The sequence below is a fragment of the Brassica rapa genome, chromosome A02, assembly GCF_000309985.2.
Source record: "Brassica rapa cultivar Chiifu-401-42 chromosome A02, CAAS_Brap_v3.01, whole genome shotgun sequence".
Taxonomy (NCBI): Eukaryota; Viridiplantae; Streptophyta; class Magnoliopsida; order Brassicales; family Brassicaceae; genus Brassica; species Brassica rapa.
Genome location: NC_024796.2, coordinates 29,467,057 through 29,479,213, shown reverse-complemented (window position 1 = coordinate 29,479,213; position 12,157 = coordinate 29,467,057). Strand labels below are relative to the sequence as shown.

Below are 12,157 nucleotides of genomic sequence, written 5' to 3'. Positions count from 1 at the left end.
AAAAACCACTTCACAAATAATAGTATATATATATATATATATAATCCCCAAATGACACATTTTTCATAGAAAAAAAAACAATTAAAAATTTAAAACATAAAACATAAAACAAAGCAATTTGACGTTAGCGACAAGCCAAATTGAATGTTAAGTTTTTTTATACATATCACACGCTCTGAAACAAACATAAAATACAACCTCACCTAACGAGAAGTAGGTATATTTGTCATGTTGTCTGGAACTGTCCATGTGTTGAACGGTGCACTAGGAACTGGGGAGTAAGGTGTCGAATGGTGTTGAGCCCTGTAAGCCATGTAAGGTGGCGCAAAGAGATTCATGTCAGTTCCATAAGGTAAGACATATGGTCCAACCATTGATTGGCCGATAGTGGGTGCGCCATAGACAGGAACATTCACTGATGGATGCGAAGCGGCTTGCATGTTCCATATGGTAGGTGTCCCAAATACATGATGGTCTAGTGATGTTGGTGAAGTGGCTTCTGTGTTCCATATGGCTGGTGTCTCATATGCTTGATGGTCTACCGATGGTTGCGAAGCGGCTTTAGCGTCTTGGCATGTGATTGGTGCTTTCATTGCTGAGATGTTACTGCTTTCCGAAACGTTGACGTCGTGAATGTTATGTCTCTGTCTGCTTCTGTTCGTAGCTCTATGACGTGCGAAGTATTTTTGTGCGTGACTTGCAACTTGAGTTGGTGTTCTTGTCAATACTACGTGACGTGAAATGCTACGCCAATCACCTTTCCCATATTTTTTTAGACCAAGAAGAAATTGACTGTTCCAAAAAAACAAAAACCATAATATTCAACATTTTATAAAAATATCAACTATAAAATCATAACTATATAAAAACCTAAGCTATATCCAGCGCCGGTCCATATATTTTAAAATTTGCTTAAGGCCCTAAGCCAATATAGAAAATATAAAAATAATGAAAATTTGTAGTGTAAATTTTTAAACACATTCCATGGATCCTAAGCAGCTGCTTATGTTGTTTACCCCGCAAACAGGGCCTAGCTATATATTATGCAAAGTGTCGGTGTCTCAGTGTAAGAAAATTCATAATATTTTACACTCAAATAAAAAAAAACAGCTCTTATTTTTCATATAATTTATGATAATTTTTTTTATACACCTAAAATTATTGTATAAAATCGTGATGTAGAAGTAATCGTACTAGTAACTAACCTGTGTTCAAGCGGTGTCCAAGGAACCGCCTTACGTCGCTTTGGTTTTGGTTCATCTTCTTGCTTATACTCACATTTGCGATTGATACTACGTTCCCCAATGCTTCTTTCTCGAACATTTGTTTCTATCGGGACATCATTATAATCAGGAAGAGGTACAATTCCAGATTCAATCATCGTAATATCATGAAGTAAACTATTGTAATGTTCTATAACTTGTGCTAGAGTTTTCTCTGGAACAGAGTCAGCAATCTTTTCCCAACGATTATCTGTCTTGTCGGTATAAACCACAAGAGCTCTCTCAAAAGCAATATTATCATCCCTACTCCATGATAACCCACCACCAGTTTTCTCTGATATGATCATTCTCTAAGTAAATCTATTACAACCTTCAAGAAAATGTTAGACCAACACTTGAGAATGACACTATAACCTCCAAAACTAGCATTGATAAAACCTCAAAACTGAGATATTTCAAGAGCTACTGAACCTACATGGAGAAGAATCATAACATATATATATCATTTGAAAGAAAGCAATGTTAATGATAAATACCTATACTTAGGTAGCTATAACTTTTATAGACAAACACATACTTTTTTTTTTGCTTTTTCCTAATTTTTTTTATTTTCTAGTCCTAACCATAATATTTTGTAGTCCTAATCATATATGGTACATAATGGTAATACATTGTATCATATCACAGCTGGTAAACAATACTGGAAACAAATCTATATTTTCATTTATAAAAAAGTAATGAAGAAAAAAGGCTTAGAGCCTTTAAATCTTATTGCAGTAAAAACTCTATAAATTAATAATATCGGGAATATGAAATTTATTCATTTATAGAGTTATTAATTTATAAAAAGTTTCATTTTTTTAGATTTCTGTATTTTAGAATATGACTTTTCTATAAAACAAGAAAATAGTTTATTTGTATATATATTCATTAAATTTTATAAATTCAACTTTTATATATGCTTGTTATATTATTTGGTGTATACAAAATATGTTTCATAGAATTTAAATATAGTTTTACATATACATTCATTAAATATTATCAAAATATATTGAAGTGTTAAGAAAAAATACAGATAAACTTCATTGTGAATATTTTTTGTGAATATATAAAACACATAATACAATATTTTATTTGTACTTATATAAATTATATTTATATAAATTGTAGTGGGACTATATATTTACATACAATTTTCTAAAAATTATTTTGAACCGGCCGAACTTGGAACCAAATAAATGTATTAATTTAGCTTGTTAATTAATTTATCAAATATTAATTTATAGAGTTTCTATAGTATGTTCACTGACAGCAACAATTGCATACAAGTCCGAATCTTTGACGTCATCACGAGGCAAAATCTAAATTATACTTAAATTTGTTGTCTTCATCCATAGGATTCCAAGTACCCAATGCATTTTACTACATATATAGTATGATATATTATGTTTCTTAATTAATAAAAATTTGATTTTGACCGCACTTCAAAAGCGCGAATTCTCTTGGATTATAAATAAAATTGATATAATTTAGAATTTCGAGATTGTACATTATTATGTTACAAAGTCTGTATTATTTCGAAGCAACAATTTTTTTTTAACAATTATATAATTTATGAGTTAATTTATTTGAGATTTTGTATAACTAAAACCGACTTGAAAATATATATTTGGTTTGGGTCTCGGTCCAAGGCAAAGTACCTATTGGATATTTTTTTGACTAGCAGGTCTTGGTTTGGGTCCATCCTACCCAAGACCTGATCGGATACTCAAAGTACTTGGAATATTTTGTGTATATTAGGTAAACTAGATAATAACCCGCGCTACGCCGCAGGAATCTTCATATTTCTAACTGTTATTTTAGTATCATATTTCGACTGATATGAATTAATAATTTAAACAAAAGAATAATATATTTAATTTAGTATTAAAATTTTGAACATAAATATTTAAAATGGATAAAACTAAAGCTTAAACAAAGAGTAAATATGTGCTTTCATAATATCAAGAACATGTTTATTATTTTGTATTTGGTATCAACTCTCATATTTAGTCTAATTTGGATATAAACCTAAACCTTTCAAAATAAAAGAATATCACTATTAACTTGTATGTATACTTCTTTTTGAAGTTTTGTAGTTCGAATATATCACTTTGATTTATAAATTTAATCCCATATATATTGTGTAACATTTCTATATTTACTGTAAAAAAAGCTCGTGTATCTCTCACAAAAATTATTTTGTTATCATTTGTCAATGCCACACTCCCTCTTGCTCCATTTCCGCAACCTCTTATCTTCCATATTTTGTCGTAGAAACTTTGATTATTTACATTATATCAGTTTGCACATTTCATTATATCTTCCATATTTCATTGTAACTTATAATATGGAAAATATGCAAACTGATAAAATGTAAATAATTAAAGTTTTTATCTAAGGAAATCAATATCTAAATATATATTTTTGTAACTTGATATATATAAAACTATTTTAGATAGAATAGACAAAATTGAAATAATTTAGAATTGGTGTAAAGTTGTTCCTTAATTCATAGCTTCGGTGCATCCTGAAAAACTCACTCTGTGCATGTGCACGAGTTAACGTCTAGTAATTATTATTTTTAACTGATAGAATATAAGATAAATTTGAAGTGTTGACCATTCCACGACATTCAACAAGTAAGAATATATACGTGATGTAAAAAAGGGTTAAAGAAAGTCTATCAAAAATTAATTAATCATATTAAAATTGTTGATATGTTCAGAGATTTGAAAATATTGTTAAAATATTTATGACTTGACAAATTTATAGTAAAACAGTTGAAGATAATAAATGTTGTTAGGCATAAAAATAAAAGTGGCAAAGCAAATCAAAGACAAAATCTTAAGTGAAATTTTGAATAGTATAGATTAATAACAATGTTGTATAGTTAGAAAAATATAAAGTAAGACCAAAAAAATAGTTAAGTCTAATAAAATGGTGCAACAAACTTTTGTAAGTAGATTTTTCAGAATGTTTCTCTTTTAATATTATAGATAGATGTATATATAAGAAGATGCAATGAGTTTCACAATTAAAAAAAGCTTATTATTTTGAATATAGAACGTAATCTTTTAAACAGCACAACATCTGGTTCTATGGTGTAGTGGTTAGCACTCTGGACTTTGAATCCAGCGACCTGGGTTCGACTCCCGGTAGGACCTCTCTTTTTACTTTTTGTCTAAAGATCTCAACACCCATCAGCTTTGTGCCTATAATTATTCTGGCCCACATATTATTTGTTGGGTCGATTAGTCGGTGCTTGGGTTCATCATGGTTGCGCTAGTGAACTAGTTCGTACTTATTTGCCACCATACTATTTATTCTAAACCAAAAACTATTACATTCGAACTTAGTTTTTTTTCTGACATTTGGAATGTCTCTCTTACGGATATGACTCATATGATTGTGTTATGATGTTCTATGTTCTTTAAATCCTCCAACTTGTTTTTCATTTGATCAACATGTATCACTTAGATACAAAACTCATAAACAATTAGGATAAATCATTGAATATCTGTCCTTGTTTAAGATTAAGCTAAGCAATGGACTCTTATAGAGATAAGTACCAAACCAAAGACAAAACATTTAGAACCAGTACACCAAACAACACATTCCAAAAATCAAAACCAAACAAAGAAAACCCTCCATAGCTTCAAAAAAACTCTTACATTCCAGTGAATGCCTTCTTTGCAAATGCAGATGCACCTGCTGGGATCACCTTCAGCACATTGAACCTCACCGTCTTTGACAACGGCCTGCATTGGCCAATGATGACATGATCACCTTCCTTGACACGGAAGCAAGGTGAGACATGGGCAGGGATGTTGGAATGTCTCTTCTCATATCTGATCAAAATAAGATTATTAAAACATTAATACTAAACATAAAGAAGAGAGGTTAGTTAGTACCTTTGATACTTCTTGACGAAATGGAGATAGTTCCTGCGAACGATGATGGTTCTCTGCATCTTGGCACTGTGGCAAGTACCAGCTAAGATACGTCCTCTTACTGAAACAGTTCCAGTGAATGGGCATTTCCTGTCAATGTAAGTTCCTGTTCCACAGACAACACATGTCTGAGAAAGAATGCTAAAGTTTTCTCCTTTAAGGATAATTAGAACTTAGAAGCTACCATCAATGGCGTCACGAGGAGTCTTGAAACCCAAACCAATGTTCTTCCAGAAACGGTTTCCACCTTTACCAGGTCTCTTTCCTTTCCCAGATTTCTTCGAGCTGAAATAGTCACATAATAATCATCTTAAGGACAAGCTCTTAAAGCACAACGATAAAGATTCATTCTTTTTTCTTTTTACCTTAGGAAGACTTTGGGTTGCTTGAGGAAAGCTTTCTCAGTCTGCAAATGAGAGAAGAGAATTAGAATATTCTTAAGAAATGTATTAATAAAGAGATATATAACGAAGAGATCGAACCTGTTCAGCCATGGCTACTGGTTGCTGTTCTCCGCTGAAGAAAAGATGCAGAAAAGGATGCAAAGAGGTAAAGAGAGCGACTGATAAACTCGAGGCAATGAAGCTTCAGACAAAACCCTAGTTTCGAAGATCACTCTTTACCTGCTGGGCTTGGGCCTTTTATTTACGGGCCGTCATAGTCTTATAATTACAAAAAAATTCTGTCTAGTTCTTTATTAGATCCCATAAATGATTGGGAGATATATAAATTTGCTAACAATAATATTTTAATTATCTTATTTTATTTTTTGTAACACAAGAGACATATGTTAATGGAGTTTCTTGAGAATTTAATAATTTTTTATAGTTGAGTTAACAGTCGGTTTTATATTGTTACAAAATGTATGTCAACTTCTTTATTAGAGCCCATAAATGATTATGAGAGATATAAATTTGCTAACAATAATATTTTAATTATTTTAGTTTAACTTTATAACACAAGGGATATGTGTTTAACTGAGTTTTTGAGAATTTAATAAAGTTTTTTTAATTGAGTAAAATGTATGGTTTTAGTTATTTTTGTATTATTATTTTTTGTGGTGAAGATCTTAGTTATATATATTTTTTAAACTAAGTATACCAAGGGAGATCGACTTACCACTCAAACAAGTCAATGTGTATTATTAGAGATGGCAATTGGGCTTACCCGCAACCCATTTGTCCCATCCCGCTGTGGTACTATTTTCAGTTGGGTCTTTGCGGGTCGTACCGCTGCGGGATGCGGACCATGAACCCTATGACCAATCCCGACCCGCACTATAGCAACGGGTATGCGGGTCGGCCCACGGGCCCATATCTTCAAAGCTTGACCAATCCTGTGAACCTGGAAGAAGAACGAGACAGCAATAAGTTATCAGGTTGATCAAATCCATTAAGTTGCAAATATTGTCTCGACTTTCGTTTGTAGCATAAGACATTGTATCCATTGGTGTTCTCCAGAAACAGTAACTTGTCCTACTACAATCCTGTTGATATATATATATACAAGTTAAAAAAAAAGATTAGTTTTGGCATCACTAAGTAAATTCAATAGGAACCACAAGCTTTTGTAACTAATAGTAAAAGCTTCTGCTAACATCAAGTCCCAAAGCAAGACAAAAGCTTTATATCACGTAGCTAATGTCAAAGAAACAAAGAAGAAAGACCCTCATAGCAAACTATAACTGCCTAAGGCTAGACTCAATCATACACTGTAAAAGACGCTCAACATTTCAAATCTTCCGAGATAACGATGTAGAAGCATTACATTCACAGTCTATTAGAACTTTATCAACTCTTCCAAAAGATTAAGAAGACACTTAAACTACACTTGAATAACTGCATTCCATATAAGATTCCATATATTCTATCACACTAGCGAGTTGGATGTCCATCTTAATATTAACTATACATCTCTCAAACATCCAAATCGCTACCACATTTCAAGTTTTCAACCCGTTGACATTTATAATGGTCCACCAAGCAAAGACAATAAATAAAAGGAAAGTTTAGACAACTCACATTCGAGAACGATGATTAAGTTTCTAGAAAAGCAACAATAAAAAACAAGTTTTGTGTAGAATTTCTTGTCTCCACTCACACTCACTTCAGAAAAAAAATCCTTTTTTCCCTACGATGAGTAACAAAGAAAGTGAACGAGTTCTGGTCAACATTGCAAAGCTTGAAGAGAAAATATGATTCATTGATTGAAAGCGAACTGGAAGAGGCACAACTGAAGTAAATGAGTTTAGGTTACCGGTTGGAGGAAATGAGAATCGCCATCATCATCTCTGGTTTACTCTAAGCTCTTGTTGGTGTTACCAAAGAGACGAAATGAGAAAATTCAAGCGGGCCACCCAATTGTCACGCATCCCGCTTCGGCTCAATACCATTGCGGGCATAACCCGCGAGGCCCGCTAACAAACGGGCCGTAAAATCTGTATCCAATCCCGCCCCGCATTGGGTCTATGGGCCAGGCCCGCGGGCAAGCCATACAGTATTATAATGAAGAAAAGTCTTCGTTATTTTGAAAACCCTATATAATATATCGATTTCTGTGTGATCGCGAATGTGTTTTCTTTGTGCAAAGTCTTCTAACTATTTTTTTTTTATATAAATTGAACTATTGCACAAGAGACCCTTGTTAATTTAGTTTCTAGAAAATTTAATAAAATGTTTCTATTGAGAAACTATCTCCTATTATGAGGTGCACCACCCTAACAGTTATTCTAAAATTAGTTTGAGTTTAAGACGTAGGAATCTAATAACATAAAGTAGAGAGGGACTCCCTTCTCCTTGCGCCAGCGCAACAAATAGAGAGAGGATGTTGCGACACGTGTCCGATCTGTAAAACGCAGCGCGCCGTTTAAGTCGTTCACTCTATTTCAATTGTTTTGTTGGGCTTTAAAACATTCAGCCCATCACGTGTGTTAGACTGTCACTAAACGCAACGTTCTCGGATTAAGTTATGCTGAGGCCTTCTCGCGTCTATAGCTCGCAAGGCGATTCAACTTGCGCATCTGACCTTCGGTCTCCTTCGTCGCTAGATCTCTGAAACCGATCAATCAATCATCTTTAATCACCCCCCAATTAATCTATCATCCACGATCTGGATTCAATGCGATGTGCAAGGCATTTGAGACGACTATAAGAAGGTACTTGGTTCTGCTCATAAACTACATCTCTTTCGTTCTAGATCTAATCAGAAAAATACAGTGCTATGGCTAACGTTTTGGTTTTCCTCTCCGATCTCCAGGCCGGTCGCTCCTCTTCCACCGTTGAAGTGCGCTTGCTCCGCTTCTGGGAGGCCAGAAACGTCCGCCGAGGTGGCGAGCTCATGGGCGTCGACATGCTCTTGCTTGACTCTAAGGTTTTGTTTTACATCCGCGGTTTTTTTATTTTACCCGATTGAATGTTGTTCATGCAACCGCCGTCTTGAATCCACATTAGATCCACAACGATCATTTTTTTGTTCTTGCTGATTATCAGTCCAAATCTGTGTACGTATTTGCTAAACCAGAATGTTATTAGATTTGTTAGCTTTGTTTAAATCAGATTTGTTAGATGGTTATGTCATTTGTTAGATTTCCTCACGTCAGAATTAATAGATTGATAGATAATTATATATTTAATCAATTCTGTGGCACTTTCGTTTTATCTATCCGTTTTTTTTTTTTTTTTTTTTTGTTAATTGTATTTGTGTTTGTTTAATTTTCAGTCGACCATGATGCCGGCTACTGTCAACGTTAACCGTCTCGCAGTGCACCAGACTAATCTTGAAGCGGGTTCGGTTTACTCCCTGACCGGTTTTGAAGTAACAAGGTGTAACCAGAATTACCGCCTCTCGGACTCTTCTCTACAAATCCGGTTTAGCGACTCCACCACTTTCGAGAAGATCACTGAACCGGCTGTTCCGATACCTCTTGAATCATTCCGGTTTCGTAACTACAGTGAGATGCTTGGTCTTGCTAACTCCAACAACCAGCTTCCAGGTAATGCTCTTCTTATCATCTCCTCTGACTACATATTTGGGTTTCTGATATTCTTTGTCACAGATCTTATTGGAGAGATAACTGCTGTCAAGAGTACGGTCACTGACCCCCCTCAGGACAAGAATCGTGTTATGACGACCATCAAGATGGACAAGTAAGTATTTATGAACTTTGTTAAATTCAGAATTGATTTCGACGTCCTGTCTACATTCTTCTTACTATTCTTCCTCTCATGATGCAGTGACACATCTGTGACTATGAGCCTCTTTGACGCTCAGGCTGTCAAGATTCATAACCAGCTCGAGCAGATGAGAGTGGATCCAAGGGTTTTCGTTGCAACCAGTGTGAATCCGAAAATAGTGGGAGGTATGCAGCCACTATGGCACAAATATGGCTGCCTCTGTAATGATGTCGAACTCATACATATTCTACTTACGATGCAGGTCGTCTGTTTTTGAACGCAACATCCGGTACACACATCTATTTCGACAAGGAAACAGATGCAGGGGAGAGATTGTTTTACAGGTATCATTTTCCGAGACATCTAATTTTAAACATGACCGGATTAGGATATTTTCGATCGTATATTGTTGTGCCTGACAACATTGTTGTCTTCATCACAGGTTGGTTGAGCAAGACACTGGGGTCCCGCCAGTAGCTCCGCTGCTAAAGAGTTATGCGAAGGTCGAGAAGCTGAGCATAACTGAGCTCAATGATTTTGTCCTTTCTGCTGCGTCCCAGGTTTGTTAGCATCATTGTGATGATCCATATCGAATGTGAATTATGGTGGCGGCACTCTAACTTTATAGAGATGCAGGACATTGATTTCATTTGCACCGGAAAAGTTACCGAAATCAAAGTGGACAAGGGGTGGTGCTATGTTTCCTGTTCAAAATGTTTCAAGAAACTCCACCGGTCTGTCTCATCTCTTACATGTCTGTTTTGCAACAACACGAATGCAGTTGGTGTCCTTCGGTCTGTACTGAATCTGAGCAGCTTATCAGTTTACGCTAAACTTGCTGTGTTATTTGATACATTTATCCTATGTGATAGGTACCGTGTGGAGATGTCAATTGCAGACAAGACTGGTGAGGGTTTGTTTGTTGCATTTGATGGAGTTATGGCGAAGCTCCATAACATGAGGGCCCATGAAGCTGCCAACCTCTTGGTACGTTCGTCAATTCTGTGCTTTATTTGTGAGCTGAGTATCCACTCAATCAATCGTGTCATTGTCCATGCAGGCTGGTGATGGGGTCAACCCCGAAGAAACTGATACCCCTCCGTTTGTTCTTGACATGGAGGGAAAGACATACACGTTTCAGGTGAAGGTGGGCCCATACAATTTCACTGCAAATCATCAGAGCTTCACCATTTCACGCATCCTCGGCGAGGGTGACCGTGAGCCACAGCCTGACTTCGTTAATGATGTAAGCCGCTTATATTTTACCTAGCCCTCATGTTTTGTCTACATTTAACGTTTTCATACGATAGGGTGGCGACGATGACAATGGAGATGACAACAAGGATGCTGGTTTGGTTAGTCGTAAGATGGACGGTGGTGGATGTAGCAAGTCTGGAAAAGCATCTGCTAAGTCGAAGAAGGCACGGAAGGCATAAGTGGAAACGCATAGTTTTCTTCTCAATAATAATAAAGTCGTTTTTTTTTTTTATATGAACAAGTATGGATTTGAAATTTCTATTTTGGTGTTTTTATCATTGTTGACATTTGAGTTGTTTTTTTATAAACAAGTATGCATTTCATATTTACTTCTACTTTATGTTATTGTAGTTCCAAAAAAATGTTTGTGTTTCTTTGAATTTCCTTGGAAATAAACAAAGCACATTTACATAGCATCGACCGACAACGTAAAATTTTTATTTGCTGATTCAGTTGCACTTTAATTTAGTATATATTATTTTGCATAAATTATTTTTGTTTATTTTTGTTTATTTTAGATTCCCTTAGAGATAAACCAAACAAATTTACATATATTCCACCCAGAATATAGTATTTATATTTGCTTATTCGTTTAGACTTGAATTTAGTACATTTGTCACCTTCTTATTACTTTCATGGTAGGTAGCATGTTCGTAAAATTAATTAATTAATGATAATAGTTTTTGCGATGTTCTCTTCGTGTTGCTGTTCATATAGTCCAGACACTGCTGTATAATATTTACTGTTTATTTAATTTTGTGAACAATTAAGCATTTGAAATTACAGTCGAATTGTTTTGCAGAAATGTCGACGTCAATATATTATTGGCTGAGCACTGAACCGAAATATACACATATTTGGAAAAAATGGCACGAAGCAACGGTTTAATTTAAGTAACCTCTCACCGGTTCGGCTATAATTCCCATGAAACATATGAATGGGGCCTGGATTTTTTAAAAGAAAATTGGTAACAACTGATTTGATTTATTGTTCTTAGGTATGCAGTAGCATGTGTAATGTGTAAAATAATAAGCTAAACATTGCGACGAGAAACACATAAATCTTTTAAAAAATAAATATTCATACGGAAAGCATTAAATACAATAGATAATAATAAAGTTTTGGGTTAATAACAAAAAGTTTAAACATACATCACTACAAACACAATTCATGGTGCAACTGTTCAAATGCTCACCATCGACATTGTAACTGCCACTTAACTCCTCATGGAAGGCTCTATTTGCGGGGCGCTAGATCATCAGAGACGCTAGATAATCCAGTCGTCTCATGAAACCTTATGATTCACAAACCAAAATAGAAAAACCATCTTGAAAGGTTCCTTCGCTTTAAAATTATGGTCAAGAATTCAACTACGAAGTCCTTAGACGGAACTAACGTTCCTTCTACCTCGATTACAGGTTTGAATCAGCTACAAATCCATAACAGTCAACGAGTTTCCTAAATATCAACTGTTAAGATTTTTCTGATATACTGAAGTCACCACACGGCCTTT

At 34.8% G+C, this 12,157-nt stretch overlaps 3 protein-coding genes and 1 non-coding gene across 5 annotated transcripts; 2 read left to right on the top strand and 2 right to left on the bottom strand.

Annotated features, from left to right (window-relative positions):
* Positions 1-203: 203 nt before the first annotated feature.
* LOC103854886 (transcription factor SRM1-like) lies at positions 204-1,570 on the bottom strand. The gene is made up of 2 exons (XM_033285330.1): positions 1,206-1,570; positions 204-792 (listed from the first exon to the last, which is right to left on the bottom strand). Exons 1-2 carry the CDS (start codon positions 1,568-1,570, stop codon positions 204-206), a joined length of 954 nt encoding a protein of 317 aa, XP_033141221.1.
* Positions 1,571-4,357: 2,787 nt separating this feature from the next.
* On the top strand, positions 4,358-4,429 carry TRNAQ-UUG. Its single transcript has one exon. It is a non-coding gene; the product is annotated as a tRNA-Gln (tRNA).
* A 312-nt stretch (positions 4,430-4,741) lies between these two features.
* Positions 4,742-5,887, bottom strand: LOC103854885 (40S ribosomal protein S11-3). Its single transcript, XM_009131853.3, has 5 exons — positions 5,698-5,887; positions 5,581-5,621; positions 5,400-5,500; positions 5,177-5,321; positions 4,742-5,113 (listed from the first exon to the last, which is right to left on the bottom strand). The coding sequence occupies exons 1-5, from the start codon at positions 5,707-5,709 to the stop codon at positions 4,933-4,935; spliced, it is 480 nt and encodes a 159-aa protein (XP_009130101.1). The 5' UTR covers positions 5,710-5,887; the 3' UTR covers positions 4,742-4,932.
* A 2,084-nt stretch (positions 5,888-7,971) lies between these two features.
* LOC103855082 lies at positions 7,972-11,060 on the top strand. 2 transcript variants are annotated; one of them, XM_018656669.2, is made up of 11 exons: positions 7,972-8,369; positions 8,471-8,584; positions 8,933-9,206; positions 9,270-9,360; positions 9,448-9,572; positions 9,650-9,731; positions 9,830-9,947; positions 10,024-10,181; positions 10,260-10,374; positions 10,448-10,633; positions 10,698-11,060. In XM_018656669.2, the coding sequence occupies exons 2-11, from the start codon at positions 8,552-8,554 to the stop codon at positions 10,821-10,823; spliced, it is 1,308 nt and encodes a 435-aa protein (XP_018512185.1). In that variant the 5' UTR covers positions 7,972-8,369; positions 8,471-8,551; the 3' UTR covers positions 10,824-11,060. The 2 variants fall into 2 exon arrangements, with proteins under 2 accessions (XP_018512185.1, XP_033140413.1); XM_033284522.1 differs by having other exon boundaries at positions 10,024-10,374.
* Positions 11,061-12,157: the final 1,097 nt, after the last annotated feature.

What these genes read in the sequence shown, in the direction of transcription:
- LOC103854886 (XM_033285330.1), bottom strand. Translation starts at nt 1,570, where the DNA reads ATGATCATATCAGAGAAAACTGGTGGTGGGTTATCATGGAGTAGGGAT. An exon ending in TGGACACCGCTTGAACACAG is followed by an intron (nt 793 to 1,205) that starts GTTAGTTACTAG and finishes TTTTTGGAACAG; the next exon opens with TCAATTTCTTCTTGGTCTAA.
- LOC103854885 (XM_009131853.3), bottom strand. An exon ending in TCCTCGTGACGCCATTGATG is followed by an intron (nt 5,322 to 5,399) that starts GTAGCTTCTAAG and finishes TCTGTGGAACAG; the next exon opens with GAACTTACATTGACAGGAAA. An exon ending in TTCGTCAAGAAGTATCAAAG is followed by an intron (nt 5,114 to 5,176) that starts GTACTAACTAAC and finishes TATTTTGATCAG; the next exon opens with ATATGAGAAGAGACATTCCA.
- LOC103855082 (XM_033284522.1), top strand. Translation starts at nt 8,552, where the DNA reads ATGGGCGTCGACATGCTCTTGCTTGACTCTAAG. An exon ending in GAATCCGAAAATAGTGGGAG is followed by an intron (nt 9,573 to 9,649) that starts GTATGCAGCCAC and finishes CTTACGATGCAG; the next exon opens with GTCGTCTGTTTTTGAACGCA. An exon ending in GGGGAGAGATTGTTTTACAG is followed by an intron (nt 9,732 to 9,829) that starts GTATCATTTTCC and finishes TCTTCATCACAG; the next exon opens with GTTGGTTGAGCAAGACACTG.